The sequence below is a fragment of the Sturnira hondurensis genome, unplaced genomic scaffold (genome assembly GCF_014824575.4).
Source record: "Sturnira hondurensis isolate 20B ecotype Veracruz unplaced genomic scaffold, ASM1482457v3 Scaffold0010448, whole genome shotgun sequence".
NCBI lineage: Eukaryota > Metazoa > Chordata > Mammalia > Chiroptera > Phyllostomidae > Sturnira > Sturnira hondurensis.
In genome coordinates, this window is record NW_028083079.1 from 6,033,185 (window position 1) to 6,055,567 (window position 22,383).

Below are 22,383 nucleotides of genomic sequence, written 5' to 3' on the forward strand. Positions count from 1 at the left end.
AGCAGGACAAATTTTTGTAAAACCCACTGACCTGAAACAGGAAGAACTAGGAATCAAATAAGCAACAGAGAACTTTTAGAGCTGCCATCACACTGTTGTGTCTGAGTTACACGTTTTCATTCTAGTTTTCAAAAGTCCAGTTATACATACACATTGTGAGCAGTGCCGCGAGGCTTGGGTGGAAAACAGCCGCCCCTGCGTCCCCATGTCCACCTCTGAGTCCCGCTCCCAGAAAATAACCTTCCACCCTACAGCCATCTCAGTTCTTCCATGTTTCTGTATTATGTTCCTACTCTCACGTTTCTTGACATCTTAGGGTTAGATTCTACCTGTCGGCTCCTCTCACAGTTTAAAAATTTAGCTCTTACATCAACTGGCCCTGACACTCTTCCTAATAGTCGTATCAGTTTTAGCTAAATCAGCATTCTGCGTTTACGCTACTGTGGCCACTGCTCCCGGCTCAGCCACACGCACCGAGTTCCGTGATTACGTTTCATCTTCAATTCTGTGCTTTCCTTGGAACTAGTAACAACCGCTTTGTTTTGTTTGTTTACTTACTTCATAAAATAAATCATGTACTTAATGTTAATTTACCTCCAAACTCCCTAAAAGAACTCAAAAATTCCTCTAGATGGAGTCCGATATGTCAGGTAACAATGTTCCGTTTCAGTTTCTGGGAGAAATCCCAACTTCGGTGTTCCCCTGGCAGCTGGCATCCGGACTCCCTCCACGCACTCGGCCATCCGGGGACCTGCCGTCACGCCCCAGGTGAACCCCCAACTCTCTGGATCCCGGGTCTCCCTTTTCTGATGACTTCCTCGTCTGTATGAAGTCATCCTCCAGACGCTTCCTGCAGAGAGTAGGTGGAAGGCAGGGGGTTTCGGGCACCAACTGTCTGAAGAAGCCTTTACCCTGCCCTCCCTCCTGCCAGCAGCTCTGCTGAGTACAGATGCTGGGTGGGAAATCCCTCTTCCTCGAAAGTCCAAAAGCACTGCTCCACTGCCGCTGGTGCCGTGTTTCTGCTGAGGACTCGGCACGTGAGTCCTCATCTTCTCCTCCCTCTAGAAGCCTTTCGATGGTGGGTTGACCCCTGAACGTTCTGAAGCTTCACAAACGTGTGTCTTGGGTTGTAGGTCTCTTTCATTCACTGCGCCAGAAACAAAGCAGGCCCCTTCAGTGGAGAGCCACCTGTCCTCCGTTCTGGAAATTTCCCAGGACTTTGAAAATTGCCTCCCCTCTGCGCTGCCTGTCCGTTCTCTCTGGAACTCCTGTTAGGCATATGTTGAAACTCTTCAATCAAGGCTCTAATTTCTTCTTTTCTCTCCCATCTTCCCACCTTGTTGCTCATTTAATTCCATCTTTTGTAAGACGTACTCTCTATCTTCCAACTTCTCTAACTCTTCTACTAAACTTTCTACATCTACAATCATGTTTCCAATTTCTAATAGGTCATCCTTCTTCTCCCCAATATCTTCTTTATCAGAGCCCGATCTCATTTACTAGCTAAAGGTGTTAGTGTTACTTTGTTGCACTGCACGTTTTTCTTTCCACCCTCCACAGTTTCTATGTCCTCCGTGTAGCTTTGCTGTCTGTTTCGGCCTTGGCCTTTCCTCTCAGACGCCTTTCTCCTGTGTGACAGACTCGAATCATCCAACCATTTTTACGTGTAAACGTGCCGAGAAGCCCTGTGAGTGTGGTAAGGGCACATCACTGGCAGCCTCACTGATGTGACCAGGTGGGGACTCAGCTGCTGTGTCAGAGGACGCCCAAACTGTCGGCCTCTTTCAGCCTTTTCCCCTCTCGGAGGATTCGACAGCTGGTATACACACTTCTGCCCCTGCCACCCTGCTTTCTGATGTGCCTGGTGACCCCCCAGACCAGAGCTCCCCTGATTTCAGGTCACCGGAGAGTAGAACTCCCATTTCCTGCTAGTGAAGAGAACAAGGTCACCGAGCTGCCCAGCATCCCAGCCCGGTCTCCTGTTCACTAAGGCAGCACATACCTCCACTGCCTGCTGAGCCTTTCTGGGTTCCGTAGGTACATCGGCTTGCTTCTTCTTAGCTTCTCATCCCAAAGCAGCAGCAGCAATGTACAAAAGTGGGAATCCTAGGTAGCTACCACCTGCCCACGCACTTATTATCCAGACAGAAGCCTGCCATAATGGACTCCCCTTGCCCCAGGCCTGTGGGTTTATCCCTTTTCACCCCTCACCACCACGTCAATGAGGCTTTGGCAGGAGCAGAGTTAAAACCCCATGTTGAGTCCATGACAGTCCCCGTAATTCTCGAGCTGAATCAAACCCGGGTAACGAGAAGGGTCGTTCAAAGACACAGAGGAGCAGCTGGAGGGAAGTCCAGCGGAGTGACGGGGCGCAGCACGAAGGAGGAACAGCAGGGACCTCGGCAGACGTGCTCGGGCGGGCACCAGAGCAGCGCAGGGCGGGGCCCGGGCAGGATCTGCCGCTTCCCGGTCAGGTGACCCAGGAAAATGTCTTTCCGGCCACGGGCCTCCCTTTCTCCACACTTACCTTCCTGGTGCTGAAGCCGAAACGACTCAGAGAGCTCTAACGGGCTCTGATATACAGCAGTGACGGCTGTAACCACTTTTGCCAGCCTGTTTCTATATAAATGTTCCTACAAAAGAGTTTTTTTAAAAACCTACACCAAGTCAAAATTTAAATACACACAAAAACCTTTTTTTGATACCTGAAGAAGCAAGTCCTTGTCCTTTTGATCGATACTTTCTGTTAAATGTTTGATCATCTGCTCTTGACTGCGTAATTTTTTATTACTTTCACTCAACAGGCTCTTGTAAGAATTCTCCACTGCTTTCTCTCTCTCATTCACTTCATTGCGTAATTTCTCAACTTCATTTTTAAGGTCCTACCAGAAGAAAAAGAAAAAAATGAAACATATCTGACAAAAACTTCAAAATGACAACCTCTCACCTGTTTACCTTCCTGCTAGAAAGACAGCAAGCTAGTAGACGTACTTAACAAATGTGTAGTTCCTTCTCATTTAAAGTCCATAAAAGCCAACTTTAAAAATAATCTGAAATTTGGAAAAAGCTTTATGCACAGATGTTATCACATTATTTATAATAGTGAAAAACCAGAAAGGAACTAAATATCCAACAATAAGGAATTAACTATGAAATGATTATGGTATGAAAAATGCATAACTATGAAAAGCAAACACGGATACCACACAACATGATACCGAATGTTTTCCAAATGTTCACAGCTGTGGGGACACACCAATAACAGCATACCTGGGCAGAGGGATTACAGGTAACTTCCAAGTGATTTTTAATTTTTTATTTTTCTGAGTTTCTGAAATCTCTAAACAATTTTGTACGAATTTCAAAATAAAAAATACTCTTAAGTCACGGCATTTACAGTAACAACATGGAAATGCTCATGCTGTGGTGTTAAGGGAACGACAGAACACAGCGCACTGACTGTAACTGCCTCATGCGTGCGCTGCTTGTAATGTCAAAGCACCATTCACAACAGTAAGAGGGCAGCAACAACCCAAATGCCCACCAACGGAGGAATGAACCATGGCACATACTCACGAGAGGGAGCTCTGGAGCTACCAAGGAAAAGGAATGACTTTCCTCTATGTAAATATACTGCCCTAAAGCCGTCTTCACAATATACTGCTCCAGGGAGGAAGGGGGAGGGGAAGGGGACAGATCCCAGGAGAAAAAAAACAGAAGTATGTATAGCATACTGCCCTTTATCTTACCATAAACTAAATTAAATGCTTGCCTATTAGGAAAAAGAAAGAAAACAGAAGGGACAGAGATAGACAGCAGACTCATTTTATAGATGTTACATTGAAACCATTAAAATGATTAAGTATTTTAAAAATAAAATTAAGTCCCCTAAAACTGAAAGCAGAACCAAAAAAAAAAAAAGAGCTGTGTATCAAGTTGACTGGTTAGCCAAACAAAAAGAAATTATCTCCATAACTTTAAAGCAGAGTTACTGTGCATTCCTAACGGGACATTTCTCTAAGAAGAGGGACTGCCACAAAAAAATCTTAGACTATTTTTAGTATCATGTTGTAAGAAATACTACTGGCATTGTTATTCTGAAACTGTGTGTGTATATTTATTAAGTCATTATTAATGTCATAAAAACCAAGACTTTAAGCCTAAGAGAAAAACAAATACAAAAAGAAGTTAAAACATGTAATTCTAAATTTGAATTGGAAATACCAATGTAACTTCACATTTTCTATTATTTCATTCCTTTAGTGAAAAAGCCCTGGATCGTTGTCATCCAAGCATCCAGACTGTACTCTAAATAGCATTTCCCACAAAAAAGAACCAGGATTCTTTAGAGCAGTGGTTCTCAAAGCGTAGCCCCCAGAACAAGGTTATCAGCACCACCTAGGAAGCACAAACCACTGATGGGTCCCCAACCCACACCTATTAGATCAGAAACGCTTCAGGGAAATAGGGCCCACCGATCCAGGCTTCAATAAGCCTCCTAGTGACGCCAAGGCACACTGAACTCTGACTTATGGGAAGGGGAGGCTCCAGACTGGGGCAGCAACACACAGGAGGTGAGCCCAGGCACCTCCTCACGTCAGAAAGGAAGGAAGTCATCAAACACTCAACGTCCATGTCTAAAGAACCAAGGAGTCAACTTGAATAAACGTGTCCACTGTCCAAAGACAATGAGAACATCAAGGATAATAACAATGAATAAAAATACATTAAAATGTTTAAAATCTGAGTTTATAATACTAGTAAAACAAGAAAACCTTCAATCATTGTACTAGGCAGAATAATGCCCCCCAAAGATTTTTACGTCATAATTCCCAGAAACAGTGAATACACTAAATTATGTGGCAAATGCAATAAAAGTTGCAGGTGAAATTAAGTTTCCTTGTCAGCGACCTTAAAAATACAGAGATTAACCAGTTGTGTCCGCTACAATTACAAAGATCTTTAAAAGTGGAGAGGGAAGCATGAAAAAGACATCAGCCTTTACTGGCTTTGAGGATGGAGGGGCCACGGGTGCAGAGACGCAGGCGGCTCTAGAAGCTGGAAAAGGCAAGGACGCAGGTTCCAGAAGGAATGCAGCGCTGCTGACCCCTCGGTGCGGCCCAGTGAGGCCCAGCTCAGACTTCTGCTGTCCAGAAAGGGAAGTGAATCCGTGCTGTTAAGCCATCAAGGCCACGGTAATTTGTTACCGCAGCAATGGGAAACTGAATACAGGCATTACACCTCTGAAGAATTCTACTGAATTCCTCACTTTGTCTTTCCTGTGTGAACTGCACCCCAAGGTAACTAAATAGATGATGAAAAATAAGTTTTTCTTTACATAAGTATGAAGCTATAAATGAAGAAGGAATGAGGAGATTAAATTATCACCATTTTGCAAGTGGTCATCAATGGTGAGTAACATAACATCACAAAAACAGGAACTACCAAATATTCTATGCCTCCTACTGGAAGCACAGGTAACTCCCTATAATGTACAAATTGCCAAAAAATGAAACTTGAATTTGATCACACATCTTAATCTAACTACCAATTTACCAGAAAATCAGCAGAGAACAAGTTCAACGCCATTACAAAACACAATCAGCAAAATCCAGAATAAAGAACTGTAAAGAACAAATGACCCAACTTATTCAACAAGTAATTTATGTACATGGAAGAACAAAACAAAACAAAACAAGGAGGGAGAACCTATGGATTAAATAATAATTAAGAAAGTTAGGGAAGGATAGTGTGAACCCATGAATTCATACTAATTCCATAAGGCTCATTCTAGCCTTCTCTCTCTCTCTCTCTCTCTCTCTCACACACACACACACACACACACACACACACACAGAGTTGGACATGGAAATAAGTATAGATGTGAGTGTGCATGTGTACATACATACACATACATGAGTATTCCCAAGCTCTGCACACTGACAGGGCCTAGAAGTAATGAAACCCAATAGCAATGAAGACACCTGTCATTTGGAGCTTGCTTTCCTTCTTTACTTTTTTTAAAATTTACTTTTTAGAGAAAGGGGAAGGAAAGGAAAGAGAAACATCAGTGTGTGGTTGCCTCCCACATACCCCACACTGGGGCCCTGGCCCACAACCCAGGCATGTGCCCTGACTGGGAATTGAACTGGTGACCATTTGGTTCACAGGCCCATGCTCACTCCACTGAACTACACCAGCCAGGGCTGGAGCTTGCTTTCTAAGTATCATTCTCCAATAAAGAAACGAGGCATTCCTGGAGACATGGCTGATTCTGGGACTGGAGTAGGGAAAACACAAGATGAGTCAAGGGCAACCCTGATCTTAGAGAGTGAGAAAGTGCTCAGAAAATGATGGGGCATGGTGAAAAGGCCCAGGAATCCATTTGAAGGAGCTCCCAGCGGCCAAATCTGGTACAGTGTGAGCAACGAAACAAATCAAGATATTAGTGGCTTACAACCTATAGACTGGAACCAATACCCATTAGTCCACACTGATATAAACAAATTACTGCATAATAAAGAAATGCGGGAGAAGGGACAGTAGAGCTACAACTAAAAAGTGTAGAGGAAATCATGGAAACAGAAAATCAATATTAGGTAAGTATTTACCACTATAATAAGGATATTAATGTTGCAGGTATCATCAATGGATACTAAGATTCTTGCAAGTATGAGGAGAAACAAAATATTTACCAAGTTTCATAGAATCTCACCACAAAATACTTGTCACAAAGGGAAAAAATGTTAACTTTATTGTGGAAAAACTCAGGAACCCCCTCTGCCCCCTGCCCGCCACCAAGTGATCAATACTAGCCCCTCCAGACATAAGGCAGGTGGCACCACGCACCTCCCGACTCAACACAATGAGAAGGGCGCCTCACACCTGCGCCACTGCCAAAAACGTATGCCCTCCGTGTCATCGTGAGAAACATCAGACAAGAATGTAAGGGACATTCACAAAATAACTGCCCAGTGACACGTGACAGATTAAGGCAACTGGATCCTGGATTGACTCCTGGACCAGAAAAGGGGCATTAACGGTAAAACTGGCAAAATCGGAGCAGTCTGCAGATAACGGTATTGGACTGGCGTTAGTCTCCGGGTTGATGGGTGCACCGCAGCTACCCAAGATGGCGACATCAGGGGGAGCTGGGGGAAGGTCGCACGAGAACTCTCTGTGGTGATGTAAGGTCTTCCCTCTGTGCCTAAAATTATTTCAAAACAAAAAGCTTTTTAAAGGAGCTACATCAATCAACGAGATGTGTCTGTACCTTATCTGGATCACGATTTGAGCAAACTGTTTTAAGATAATTTTTACAGGAGACAAGCAGGGAAATCTAAACATTAATTGGTTACTTGGAAATATTAAAAGGTTATTTACCTTTCTGAAGTGAAAATGGTATTTCTTTTAAAAAATGCTGAAAATCTGACAAAATAATATACCTGAGAATTGCTTAAAACACTTCAGTGTCGCGTGGGAGCTGGGGAAGGGGGCAGACGGGACGAGGTTAGCTGTTTGCTGAAGCCGGGTGAGGAACAGAGGCTCATTCTCTCTCATTTTGTGCATATGTGAAATTTTCCACATAAAGCAGTTGTGTTTTTTTAAGCACTAATTAAAAACCTGGAAAAATACCAAACCACAAGATTATAAATGATTTTTTAATGATACTATTTTTTTCTCTATTTTAAAAATATTTTATACCAAGTACAGACTATATTCATAATGGAGTATAAACATTTTTAAAGTAACATTTTTTAAAAAAGAAACTACCTTAAAAAGTAAATGTTAATTTTTCTCTTGGGCAAACAGATGATGATAAGATTGTTCTAAACCTTAATCCAAAACAACTGGACCAAGAATCCACTATCGGTAAATGTCAGTAAATAGGAATTCAATTCTCAAGGGATGAAAGTAGGGTCTCTGATATTACACAAAGAATACTGAAGCAACATTAGCAGACTCGGAAGCTGAAAAACAAGAACAGTTCCCACAAGAGTGCCGTGTGAACAGATTAAACTGTTTTCAAACTGTGGACGCCCCCACTGGCCCTCGTCCATCTGCAGCCATGATTTTTACAGTTTAGTTTGAACTTGTTCCATTTTACTGTATTTTATTCCATTACACCACAACCTAGAGACGGCACACATAACATTAGGTAATCACACAACTGACGAACAAGTATAACACAAAAAGTTTAAGAGTACAAAGTCAAGAAAATAGTCATTAAAAAAAAGTAGAGATGAGAAAGGCCTACAGAGCTGGTACACCTGAGCTTACAACTGGGCTCTCCTCACCCTCCTCATCCTCCCTACCCAATGGAAAGGCGAGATGTGGTCACCAGGTGAAAGATGCATGATCTTCCTGTACCCCATGTTAATGAGTACATCACATTTCCCCACTGTCTCCCAGTAAGACAGCAAAGAACAGCTCTGTGCATAAAACAGGTTTCATTTTTCTAACCTTTGATTTGCTTTCTTGCTAGCACTGATATTTTCTCAAATGTTTGCTAATTTAATTGGAATGAAACAGTTCTTTGCAAGAGATTGAATTTGCATTTCTTTGATTGCGACCACGTTTCTATATATCTGACTACTGTTTGGACAACCCCTTGTGCAAACTGGTCATAATAAAAACACGAGGATTCCAATGAAAAGCCGATCTCTCGGGAATCACCCACATTGTGCACACGCAAACTCCTTGTTCCTTCACGTCAGAAGAGCCACCAGGACAAAGTCCGTCTGTCTGACTAATGCTGTTACAAATGACGGAGATTATGAGGATTCACCTTTCAATCCTGCCTTTCTTTTCTGTCTGGCTGACTGTGCTGTGCAAACTGTTACTAATCAGAATGAGAACATACACCAGTCCATGCAGAGGCTGCTACAACCGAGCAGCGAGCAGCGGAGTGGGGAGGACCTGGGAGCTCCCACGCCTGAGTCCTGCTGGTAATAAAAGCTACTGTGTCAAATGGCTCAGGGTACTTTCCTATTAACCCACATATCTTGATGGCTGCAAGGCCTTGCTCCGCTTGCACCCCCCTGCCTGGCTGACCTCCTCTCCTGCCGCTCTCCCCTCATCTTACTCTGCTCTGGCAACCCTCACTTCCTTGCTGTTTCTCTTACATACCATGCACACTCTCAACTCAAGACCTTCATGCCTGCCGCTCTCTCTGCCTGGAAAGCTCCTCAAGCCTGCTGCCTCACCTCTATCAAGTCTGCGCTCAAATGTCATCCCTCAGTCCAGTCTTCCCTGACCATCCTTCCTGAAATAACCACTAGCCACCCTCCCCACTCTCTGTATCCTTTTCCTTCATTACTCTTCCTGATAGCATCTTCTAATAGAGCGCTCAATTTATGGATTTTGTGTGTACTCTGCCCCACCAGAATGTAAGCTCCACAGGGGTAGGTATTTTGTGCATTCTGTTTCCTGCCGCACCCCCAGCACCTAGAACCTGGTGCAAAGTAGGCCCTCATGGCAAAATAAAGATCACCACAAACTCATGGACTTCCTTTTTATCAAGGGGCTGTGAAGTCTATGTCCCCTCCAACAGCTATAATCTGGGCAATATTTCTGTGACCAACAGAATATAGCAGAAGTGACACTGTGGCAGTTTCTAAGCCCAGCATTTTAAAAAATTGTCGGCTTCCAACTCTAGCCTCTTGCAACACTCTCTGGCAGCCCTGTCACCAGCTAAGGAAGTGTGGCCACCTTAACACAGATGACAATTCCAGGGGTGCAGAGCCCTCCAGCCATTCCCCAAAAGGAACCAGACATGCAACTGAGGAGTCTCGGACCCTCCAGATCAGCCCATTTCCCGCTGAATGCCATGAGTGACCTGGACCACATGGGGCCCACCTAGCTGAGCCCCCCACAAACCCCTGACCCAAAATCACAAGATATGATAAAAATGATGGTTGTTTGAAGACACCAGGTTTGGGGGTCATTTGTTATGCAGCAACAGGTAACCAGAACACAGCTAGTAACCACCTGTTGGCTGGTTGGCTGGCGGGATGAGGCAGGTGGGGTAGCTCCCATTTTATGGATGAGGAAACAGACTCACCAACATAATTTATCCCAGGCCACAGAAACTAAGGGACAGCACCTGCCTGATCCTCAGTCCCTCCAATTACAAGACTCTCGCTTTGCTCCCGCACTGTGACAAGGGTTTGGATTTTTTTGGCTGTGATCCAATGCACTACACAGTCATCTGACTCTTACTTTTGAACCCCCTCCCTAAAAAACTGGTGAGAGAAGAGGAACCATAAAATTTGTGAGAAGCTATTTGGGTACATCTTTTAATTCACAGTAACTAGCCTACCATCCAAAAAGATGAGGCTGACTTTTCAACTTTAAAATGTTTATTTATTGTACTAAATAAAAGCATTTGTACAGTTTACATGCACATAATTATGGGTCCACTTTTATCATTTCCCAGATTCAGCTCCTTCCTTTATACAAACACCAATCAAACCATATTTTAATGTCTAGTTCAAGTTCATGTGTGTGTGTTTTCAGTAATGACATCCCATTCTCCATTTTACTTGCTTATAAATTTTAATTCAGCTACCTAGGTTAAGAACTTCTTCCAAGCTTTAAGGAAGAAAGACGATTAATGCTGTGCCCCATTTCCTCCGCATGTCCCTCAACCTAACAGAGTTGACGACACGAAAATGACCTGTTCAGAACCCCACAGAGGACGTGCAGGTCTGTCACTCCTAACAGACCCTCAGCCTGAGGTCTACTGAACGGGCCCCTGGGGGCCTGCACAAATTTGTGTGTGTATTTGGGGGTAGAGGGCCCTCAGCATAAATCAGGGTCTCAGGACACCAAAGAGGATAAACCATTTCTCTCGTTAGAAGCATTAGTAACAGAAACTACTGTCTGCGAGTGGCAGCTGTGAGCCAAGTACAGGCCAAAGCATTTTTACATAAAACATCTCTAACGCCACCAACTGCCTACTTGGTATTGTTCGTCTTGTTTTACAGAAAGGAAACTGGCTCGCAGAGGCTGAGAGATTTTCGCAAAGCGTTACTACAGGTAAGCTGTAGTGCCGAAATTCAAACTCAAGCCAGTTCGCCCCCAACCTCTGTGCTCTTTCCCAACTGCACTGTTCAGCCCAAAGAAACATAAAACCACTCTGCGGCAGGGCCTTCCCCTGGTCCATAAGTTCAACACCCCGAGTAACGCTGCAATTTCTACGCAGCCTGAGAGCAGGGCGGGACCAAGGATCTTGGCCCTTCCATGAAGAGCAGTCAGAGAAGGCTTGAAGCAGAGGGACCACTGCAGGGAGGGGAAACGTGTGCTCAGGTGGCCTTGAGCAGGAGCAGCTGCCATGGCAACACAACAACAGCCACGGGCTCACACGCTCACACGCTCAGCACCAGTGGGGTACTAATAAATGTTTACAGGCAGCATGGAGACAGCATGTCTCGCCTGAGCAAAACAATCAGAACTGGAAACTGATGATCTTGCATGGTTTCCCAAACCTGCTTCAATATTCCAGGGCTGTGGAGACAGCAGACCTAGCCTTGCATTCTGGCTTTACTGCTAAAAATCTGTGTGGCTAAAGACAGATAATTTTAATCTTTATGATTGTTTCCTTTACAGTAAACAGGAATAATAATACAAACTGCTAGGGTCCCTGGAGAGTTAAATGAGGGGATGCAGGATGAGTGCCCGGCACAGAAGCAGGTGCACGGGAAATGATACTGTGTCACCTCCCCTTCTCGCCACACGCATCCTCAGGCTGACCTCCGCGCCCAGCTTTCCTCGTATGGCCACTGCATCACCATCCACCCAGCCACAAGGTTCAGCTCTTCCCTCTCCCTCTCACAGACACCTTGTCACCCATCAGGTCCCCTGGGCCTGAGGGTACAGCACTTCCTCCTTACAGAGCACATGAGTGATGAGCACTGAGGATCTGGTGTGTTCACACGGCACCAACGCCCAGATCCTGCCCTGCCAGCCACCCCTACCACCCAAAGCTCTAGAAGGAAAACACAGGCAATCATCGCAGACTAAACTCGCATACCCAAAGCAGGGCTTTCTGACAAAACTGAGAGTGCTTGTTTGTGTTTTGTGAATGGGAAGGGTGTATGCAGCTTAAGGGAGCCACCAAGAGAGGCCAGGCTGGGCTGGGTCTGCAGCTAGAAAGCAAAAGAATCTGGAAGTTGGGTTGCTGGCGATGAATATCCTGGACCCTGAGTAGCCAGGTGAGTCAGTGCTCCTCCCTTGAGGAGATGCTGGAACGGGAGGAGGGCAGAGGCTGAGGTGGAGGGGGAGGTGAGGAAAGGCTCTCCCCGCACACTCGGTCCCTCCTCTCCCTCACGTCACTGCCACCGCCCTCGTGGGAACTGGGCTCTCACCTGGCCAACCGCAACAGCTCCCTCACTCGTCTCCTGTCCCTGGCTTCACCCACCAAATCCCATGCACACCCCAGACCACTCCACCTCTGCCCAGAACCCTTCAGGAACTCGGGGGTGACTGCAGAACGGGGCTCCCTAAACAAGCAATCATTCCAGGCTCCCCTGCCACAGGCTCCAGCTGGCCCTTTAGTCTTACCTCATTCACACCCTCCAGCCCCATGCCTGTGCCCACCCAGTCTCCTCCAATTAGAAAAATAAAATTCCCCCACTTCGGCCTGAAGACAGCATGATTATCTTATAAGGCCCAACCCAAGGGCCACCTCTTCCACAAAGCCCTCCCTGACTACGCTGCCCTCAGCAATCACCCTTCAAAAACATCATCGCCCAAAACACCACCCCCTCATTCAACTCACAACCCTACAGAGCAGATGATCTGATTACACCCATTTACCAGTCAGAAAACTGAAGTTTGAAGCGCTCGAGTAACGTAACCGAAGTACAAGGTGCTGGCACCAGGATTTAAAACCAGGTCTATTTGTGGGTTCTTTGCAGGAAACTAGTGGTTTTTCAAATCGAGCTCGAGAAGCTCTGGGACTAGCAACACCCGAGCCTTGCCGACTTCCCTTTCTTCGGACCACACGCTCCTTCAGAAGCCGACTCGGTCAACTCGGGGAGAGCAAGGGTATTTGCGTTTGATTCAGAGAAAGAAGCGGTGGGTGCACGGGTCTCGGCTGCTCCCGAACACGGGCAAGGGCGAAGTTCAGAGACCCCTTTCCTACGCGCCCGCTGTAGAGCAGGCGCCACCACGGCCAGGTCTGCATGGTGGCCTCAACCGAGTGGCCTGGATTTCTACCCTCGTGGGCGATTTTCCTTTAAGATTTGTAGGTACACTGTTGGCCAACAGCAAGCTAAGCCGTGTCTCTGCACATCGGGCTCTTTTACCATAGACTGCTTTTTAAAAAGTGGATTATTTGAAAAATAAAATACCTCTATCATCTTAGAATCACATTAGGAATGAAAAGCCAGGCCCTCATCCCTCCCTCTCCAGTCAGCTAGTCTGTTTTATCTCCAGCCAGACGGAGAATGAGAAGATTCTCATCCATCAAATTTCCACCTGATCAGGTTTCGCTGTGAGAAAGCTTGTCGGAGTGCTCAGTGGTTACCTTTCAATATACAAAGGAGACTCCTCCAAAATCTTAACGAGGCACAGGAACTCAGTACGAATTTCTAGAACCAGCACGAGACAGTGTGCTCCCGCCCCGTCCTGCGGAGCCGCGAGGCCACAGCAGCAGCAGGACACGCGGGAAGGGGCAGTGCCAGGCCTCCACCTCCCTTCGCCCTGAGCGGCTCCACTTTCATGTATTTTTCTCTCCAGAAGAGTTCATTTGAATAAAGAATCCACACACTTAAAAAAATAAGTAAACTGAAGCCACTGGAATGAGACAGCCCCTGTCATGTAGAACAAACAAAAGCGTGTTACTGCCGGCTGTGAGGACTGCAGAAGTTCTGAGCAAGGGGCTCACTGCAGCTTGCACCAGTGAGCTGGGAGTGACGGACAGAGGAAATGAGAGGCTGCGCAGGGGTCAGGGCCCAGCTTGATCAAGGCACCAGGCGGGGCACCACACCTCTCCCAAACCCCACCTGGAGGATGCGGTGGGACACGGCTGCCCTCTCCCCCAGCCCCGGTGCTTTGTCCCTTGTGCTGGGCTCCTTCAGGCCCCCAGCCTCACACAGGCCTTCCCCCTACCAGGAATGCATTCGCACCTCCCATGTCCTCCAAGTCTCAGCTCAGATCCACCTCCTCTGTGAAGCTTTCTCTCCCTCCCCTCCCCTCTTAGCACAGCTCCTGCCTCTGCGCTCCCGAAGCGTGTGGGCCATCCCTCTACCAACACTTCCCATGCTATATTTTAATTAGCTCTTTGTCTGTGTTTCTATATATTTCTCTACTACATTCCCTCAGGGACTGTGTCTGATTCGATTCTGTCCTGTACTCCCAGAGCCCAGGCCAGAGCCTGGCACAGAAATTATGAAGTAAGAACCAGATCTCAGGGAAAGCCTCTCTGTTTGCACCCCCAAAGATGGGGCAAGTCCATAAACTGATGGGAACGGCCTTTAAACCAGCTCCCCCAGCAGCCCCAAGCACAAGGCACTGAGACACTCCTGAGTCCGTCACTCTCGAAGGGCTCCAACTCCCTTCCGAGGGGCCAACCAGCCGGAAGGAGCAGACAAGCACCCCCTCAGAGCAGAGGTGAGTGTTGGCCGGGAAGAAACGCACGGCTGTGCCGTCCTGCGCAGGGAAAGAGCAGACGGCGTCTACGAGTCAACCGCCTCCACCAGATGCAAGCAGGCAGCGGTCAGTCACGGGAAGGCCTACGCCAGCAGTGCCACACGGGAAACGAGGAAAGAAGAGACGGATGTAATGCACTGAACATCCACCTCCGGGTACCAGGAACCACAGCGGCATTTCCTCATGCAGTATATTTTATTCTTCATTTATTTAATCCTAAAGTAGACATAACCGATCGTATTTTAAGGAAGAATACATTAGTTTGGAGAGGTTAAGTAACTAACTCAGAGGCTTACAATTAAACACCAGCTGAAGCTGAGGTCCCAAATCAAGTCCAGCACTGGTTTCCACTATTCCCGAGACACCTACTAAAGCCCTAGGCTCTAGCTGCCGAGGCGACAGCCTCATCGAAACACCTCCTGTTCACCGGCCATTTATGATGCGCCAGTGTGAGGCTAAGTGACATGATCCCTACCACTAACCTGCTTTTCTGACGAGACGTGGACACCACAGTTTGGAGAGGCAACACTGGCCCGCAGTCTGACAGCTCCCAGGGGACGGGGCCAGAGTCAGATCCGGTTTGACTGCACGGTCCCCGGTTTCAGCATCTCCTACGAGAAGCTGGAACGTGCCAAGAGGACTTCTTCCAACACAGGACATCTAAACTGCATGTGGTTCTACAACAATACCAACTCAAAATCTTCACGCCTGATGAAAACAAACCAAACAAGGTAAGGAGAGCTATGACCCCAGGTAAAAATCACACGCCTTGGGTCTGTGGTCTCAGCCCCCACTGGCCAGCCTACAGACACCGTCCCCAAGGGCCACGTTTCGATGGCGGTTTACCGTGAGATGCTCTGCATGCTGTTGCCATCTCATGCGGAGCCATCCGTCCACAAACACACATGAGAACCAGGGACTTCAGGCTGAACTACCCTGAAATTAAACCCGCCCCTGTCAAAGCACACGGGATTAGCAGCTGGGTGACAGGTACAACTTTAATTTCATTTTTGGGCTTTCGCCAGCAAACGCATCCCCACAGAGCTAAGTGCCCAGGTACTGAAGCACACGCTTGTCAGAGCAGCAGATGACAGGTCTCGTGCCAGAGGAGAGCATGATGAGGCAGCCCGCGGAACAAAGCTGCACCGCTGTCTAACACACGTCACTTCTAGGGAGAAGGGAAAGACGAGGACCTGCTGCTCTCCCCGACGCACCCTGAACAGCACACAGAACGCCCAAACCAGAGACAGCAAATCCAACATAAAGACGTGCCGCTCTCTCACCTTCATCACACGCACACATGCACAAACACGACACACAAGCATGCACACACGCACAGGAGAGTCATGTCTCTGGAGCCAAACAATGTATCAAAGTCAGAGACGTGAGGGCAAGGGTGTGAGAACCCACGCAGCACTCCTGTCAGACCACAGAGGCTAGGACACGTTAACCATCACAGCAAGGACACCGACCTGGGACCAGTTGGGGGGTTCTTGTTTGCTTTTGCAAAGCCTCCTGATTGTCTTCAAAGGGCTATGGGCCCTTCTGGAGGCACTGGAGGTGTAATACAATGACAGGAATCTCTCTGTGAGACCCTCACTTTTTGACCTTTCTTATAAAAAGTCTTCCAAAGTAAAAACCAAACTTGTATTCACCAGAGCCTACCCACAGCGCCTGCACCACTGCAAGTTCTCAATAAACGTCTCTTGATTAAACAAATGAACACGCTACAAATTACAGCGCATGCTGAGCCGACTGCCAGTGGGTCACCGCAATCACAGGCAATTAAAACAGACGTGAGAAATGGCTCTCATGGCCCAACTTGTCCGCATTCACGCACAATCAGACACAGGGAACACATACGCCTCTGTCGAAGCTGCATTTTCAGACGGGCACAGTCTACCTCTGAAATGCTTACAAGCGGCACAATGAGATGCAGTCAGTGTCACTGGCATGAGCAAAGGATGGTTTGATCACACCCAGAGAGAACCGCTGGCTTCCATCAGAAAGAACTCGGGGAATGCCGTGCAATCGAGGACTGCTTGACGGGGACCGCGGCAAAGGCTCTGAGCTGGCGCCTCTGTAAACAGGGCGACAGTGCTCCCCGGCGCTTCTGTAGTTGTCTAAGAAACGAGAATAATGGGAAACAGCAAGACACTGCGCCAGGGACTGAAAACCTGAACTTAATGCTTACAAGCCTTCCAACTTGGATGACACTGATCTGGCCCTGTGCAAAATTGCTTTTATTGAATGGGCTATTGTCAAAGGCTCCGTGTACTGCTGCTCAGAGAACTCTTCATAAAACCTGCCAGAGGCAATACTTCCTCAGGCCTGGGCTCTGGCAAAAGCTGTCCTTCAATCCTCGCACGTTCATCTCACAGACCTGGAGCCACTGCAACTGCATTTCCCTTTCACCCCACCTGCCAGGAGCTGCCGGCTGAACGCCAAGCCCCCCGCGGGCCGCGGCGGGTACCACACCTGCACTTAGACTTACGCGCTGGTTACCAGTCACCCTTCCTTCCTTAGACCCTAATGCCTTTATCTTTATTTTTACTTTCATTTAATTTCAAGACTCTCCATAAACTTCTGACAATGTTTTTAAAACAGCAAAAGAAATGTTACAATCGTTAAAGCTTCAAATAACCAGAATACTTCAAGCTGGGTGTTCTTACCTTGTTTCCCCCAAACACACGCTCTCACGCCTCTGTGCCTTCCCCTTCCCTACAAAACCCCTCTCCTCCCCCTTGCCCATGCAGTAACCTTAACCTCAAACTTCAGAACCAGTTCAAAAGTTACTTTCCCCAGGGGCCTGCCCTGACCCTGCGGCCACGTCCTTGTTCTGCGCTCCCGTGCTGCTTCGTTGGCATCTGGCGTGGAGCTGCCCCAAGGCACGTCGAGGGCCTGCTGAGTGTGTGAGTGGGTCCTTTCCTTTGCTGGGACAGAAACACTGCACGGTCTGGTTATCTGTTTGTTTGTTTGTTTGTTTCAATCCAAAAGCAACAGCAGGAGCAGCTGGTGAGTGCAGGGCTCTACTTCAACGACGAATGAGCTGATCAGACGTGCCAGCCAGGGGGTTATGCTCTTCTTCTGTACGCACCCTGGCACAGTAAGGTGAAAACACTCCCCCATCACGTTTCCACAGACCCTGCACCAGCCAGTGACCCCCAAGACCTGGTGTAAAACATTCCTATGAGATGGGCATGGCCAAATTCTTAGAGTGTAACCAGAAGTTAAATGGAGCTACCTCTGTGATACAACACATACACACAAAGAAAGAAGCCACAGCCCTATCACCTTGCCAGAAACATACACATGGCCTGATGTAGACAAGTAGCCGTGAGATGCTGGAAGCCAAGTCGCAGGCATGCTCACACAGGGAAACATCTGGAGTGCCAGCTTGGTTCTGCTCTGCCCAGTGCCCTGACACAAAGCCGCGCTTCCTCTGGGTAACAGCGAACTTCCCTGCACACATGTGGTTCCAGGGCAAGCTGACGACGGTGATGGTGCACACACACACTGCTGACAAAGGACAATGGGTATGTGAGCCGGTATGTGAGCCTCTCAGCACCTCCCCCCTCGGGCCATCCCGACCGTGGAGTGCAGCCCTCCTTCCTCTCAGTACTGAACTAGGGAGACGCAACCCCCGCAGGGCGGCAGTGGTGGGTCCTCCCATCTGGCACTGGAGGAACTGGATGCAAGACAAAGAAGCCACTCTCGGAGGGACAGAGAGCGACCTGTCCCAGTCACTTGTCCTTCCAGCAGTTTAGTTACAAGGCAACAGATGTCCCTTTTGGCCTAACAACACAGCTTTTTGATCAACAGCAGCCCAAAACTGTTTTAGAACCAGCATGTTGACACGAACAAGTGAATGATGGAACCGACACGATCTGACAAGAGGGACAGGTAAATAAACAATAGCACACCCCCCCGATGGAGCTGTCTAGCAGCTACTCACTGCCGGAAATCATAAAATTACAAATATTTCATATATGAGTGTGTGTGTGTACATCTATATAACCTACACACATCCCCCATTCAGATTTTATTGAACATTTTTGTGATGACGGTGAAGGAGAAAGGGGACCAACTATTTTAAAGTAAATTTTAAAAAAAGAACCCTGTTATCCCACAGGCTTTGTTAACCTCAAAAACTCTGAAGGATACAAACACCGACTGGGAAAACTGCACCTCTGCAGAAGGGCCAGCGCACCCACAAAAGCCCACGACGCAGACCTCACTCCGCGCCCTCAGTTCAAGCACCACCTCCTCCTGGCGGGGTTCCCCAGCTACCGCATCCACTGAGGGCCTTGTGCGCTGACCGCTCCGTTAATTAGCTCTGGGTCTCAAACCGCTCTGCATTTTGTCACGTGTAACATTTTCAACTCTCTCAGAAAACTAAAACGTTCAGACGCCATGCCCTGTGTTTCCATCAGCACCTAAACCAGGTACATTTAGTGTTTAGCAACACTGAATAAACACAGGGGCAGGTCTTTTAATAAGTTGGAGTAAACTGGTACTCTCTAACATGGTGGCAACATAAACTAGACCAGCCTTTTCGACAGATAATTTGGCAGCCTGATTAACTACTACAAAGTATCTGTCCCACCTGGCCAGTGACCTCGTGTCCCAGAGTCTGTCTGGGGATTGCAGAGAAAATGCCTCTATGACCAAAGATAGCCATAGCCACGGCAGCACTATTTAAACAGCCAAAACGCCCAACAGAGGAGAAAAGCATTAAGTAAATCACGTGAAATCTATTCAGTGAGGAGCATGTACCACTCGACATAATCACTCTGGAGTCTACACAGCAAGGGGAGATAGACGCCGTGTTAGAGGAAGTGACCTAGGGACATGTCCATGACAAAGGAAGGGGCATGGGGACATGTCTGTGACAGCAGAAATGACATGGGCAGATGCCCCATGCGACCAAAAAACACAGACAGGATTCAGTCTCTGACTACACAGGGGGCCCAGCTGCACCAGGACGGAAGGGTCCTGATGTTGGAAAACAGTTACTTTGTTGGAGCGGCACAAGGGTAGGCGACAATTTCTTATGTCTCTGAATTCCCACTACTGCTCTCTTGTGCTCATCAAAGTTACTGTTGAACTACACACTGTATTTCTATTCTGTCATCAGCACCACCGCCGATACGGTAACCCACCAGTGCAGATCCCCGTGTGCCTGCTGACAGCAGCCACCAGAGGACAGATCTCTGACACCTGCAGGCTCTCCCTGGCACTCTCTGCCCTCGAGACTCTTCCTGCCTCAGACCCCTGTGCGGTGATTCTGTTAACTGAGTGCCCACGACCGAGGGTCAGTGATCACTCACACTCAGAGCCCACCCTAGCCGTCGGCACCAAGGCTTATGTAAAGGGACGTGACCCTCAGGGTGCTGAATACTTGGGTTTAAATACAAAGAAGTTGTAAAAGATCAATTATTTTCTCCCTGCCCACCTCAGAGAAAATTCTTTAATGCTAATGCTCAATGCTGAATGGAGTAAGCTTCAAAAATCACTCATATAGGGAACCATGGTACAATCTTTCTGAAGAACAATTTTGAGTGTATCTCTAAAACAGTCTTAAAATACTCATATCCTTTCACCCAGTAATTATATCTCTATCAGGAAAAGAGTGGATAAATATTTGCAGACAAGGATGTTAGCTACAGCATTTGTTATAAGGCCAAAAAGAGTGTAACAACCTAAATGCCCTATAATGAGAGACTAGTTCAATAAACTGGAGCACATCCAAGTGATGAAACAGTACGCTTCCTTGCACCAAAAAAACCTGTTTTTGAAGAATACTGATACATGGCAACACATCAAAGAGAGATTGTAGAACCAAAAAAATAGATACAAAACTGCATTTTCAGCTTAATACCAATAATGCCTGGAGAGGGACAGGGAAACGGTATAAAAGGACAAAAACGTCAACTAGTTAAAACATTGACTGCTCCTGTTGAGGCGATCAGATGAGTGAAGTGTTTTCTTTACATTTTTCAGATTTTCTACATTTTCTGCAATGAATCTCCCTAAAAGCAGACACAGCGTACCAGCCCCAGCCCACGGCACTGCCCGCTACTCCGGAAGGGACCGGGGGGTGCTCACGTGGNGGGAAACGGTATAAAAGGACAAAAACGTCAACTAGTTAAAACATTGACTGCTCCTGTTGAGGCGATCAGATGAGTGAAGTGTTTTCTTTACATTTTTCAGATTTTCTACATTTTCTGCAATGAATCTCCCTAAAAGCAGACACAGCGTACCAGCCCCAGCCCACGGCACTGCCCGCTACTCCGGAAGGGACCGGGGGTGCTCACGTGGGCGGTGCCGTCTCCTCTGCTCTTCTCTCGACGGGCTGCCCGCAGGTCCCTCTCTAGCCTCTCCTTCTCCTGCCGCAAGTCGCTCAGCTCCTGGGTGACCTTCTTAACGTTCCTACGCAGTCTGTGGTTCTCTGCACTCTTGGTGAGGTTCTCTGAGCGCAGCGCAGCCAAAAGGGCTGCCTTTTCTGACAGAGCAGCTCCGTAATCTGCAGACCCCTAGGAGAGGAGGCAGAGAAGGGAGATAACTAATTCTCATTAAACAAACCAAAAATGTGTGCTCCTTTTCACCGTGGAGTGGAACATTCAGGACCCAGAGCACAAATAATATGAAGATTTTGAAATTACTCAGGGAAATGTTTATGTTATGATGTTGATGTTAAAGGGAAGGGGGGAAAGCTACAATCGCAAAAAAAAAATTTTAAACTAGAAGGAAAAGCACAAAATGTTAACAATAACTGTCTTTCATGAGGTGGGAATATACGTGACTTTTTTCCTTCACTTCTGTGTATTTTCAAATGTTCTAAGGTTAGTGAGCACATAATTTTTATAATAACTTTTTAGAAAACAATTTATTTAAAAAAGGCAGAACGAACAGCTTCATTTGAAAAGCAGAGACGGGCTCCAGCACTGGCGATCTGCACCTACACTAGAATGGCTCAGACCCGGCAGCAAAGAGAGGAAAACATGGTCAGCACAGCAGCCCGATGGCCACCTATAACTTCTGCAGCGTCCAGGGGCTAAGTGTGTCAATACACTCTTATTTCATTAGCACACAGTTACTAGAGGAATTGCATTTGTGATTTTCAAGCATATGGAAAAATGTAATAACTCACCAATAATCAAAAATAGCAAAATAAAGCTGGCTTTCATTTAACAAGTGTTTTTCATGAGAATATCCAGTGCTGGAGAGCTTACTGTGAAATGACACAATTAACATTCACTTTTCCAGTTCAATTCCCAGTCAGGGCACATGCCTGGGTTGCAGGCCAGTTCCCGGCAGGGGACACACGATACATTGTGTGTCCTCGGCAGAGGCAACCATACATTGATATTTCTCTCCCTCTCTCCTTCCCTTCCCCTCTAAAGATAAATATAAATAAAATATTTTTTTTTTAAAATTCACTTTTCAAGAACTAACCAAGAATCTAGAAGCCAGGAAATATGCTGGCAGAAATGTAAAGTAACATAACTTTGATGGACAGATTATATGTATCAAGTATGTGTGTATCACATAAACATATTCACACTCATCCCAAAAATTCCATTCCCAGAATTCAATCTCAGGGGAAGAACCCAAAAGATAGGAGGCAGAGAGCCTTATACACAATGTCACTCATCGCAGAATTACTTACACAGTAAAAATTAAGAAACAACCTACATGTGCAAGAATATGAAAATGGGTATAATA

General features: G+C 46.9%; 1 protein-coding gene across 3 annotated transcripts in view; it reads right to left on the bottom strand.

Moving 5' to 3' along the window:
* The window catches only part of CDK5RAP2 (CDK5 regulatory subunit associated protein 2), a 165,893-nt gene that overhangs the window by 93,746 nt on the left and 49,764 nt on the right, over positions 1-22,383 (bottom strand). The window contains exons 12-13 of one of the 3 annotated variants that reach the window (XM_037059158.1): positions 20,973-21,191; positions 2,706-2,882 (exon numbers count right to left, since the gene is read on the bottom strand). In XM_037059158.1, the coding sequence (XP_036915053.1) occupies positions 2,706-2,882; positions 20,973-21,191 (396 nt within the window). The remainder of the gene's footprint in view (positions 1-2,705; positions 2,883-20,972; positions 21,192-22,383) is intronic. The other 2 variants (XM_037059156.1, XM_037059157.1) reach the window with 2 other exon arrangements.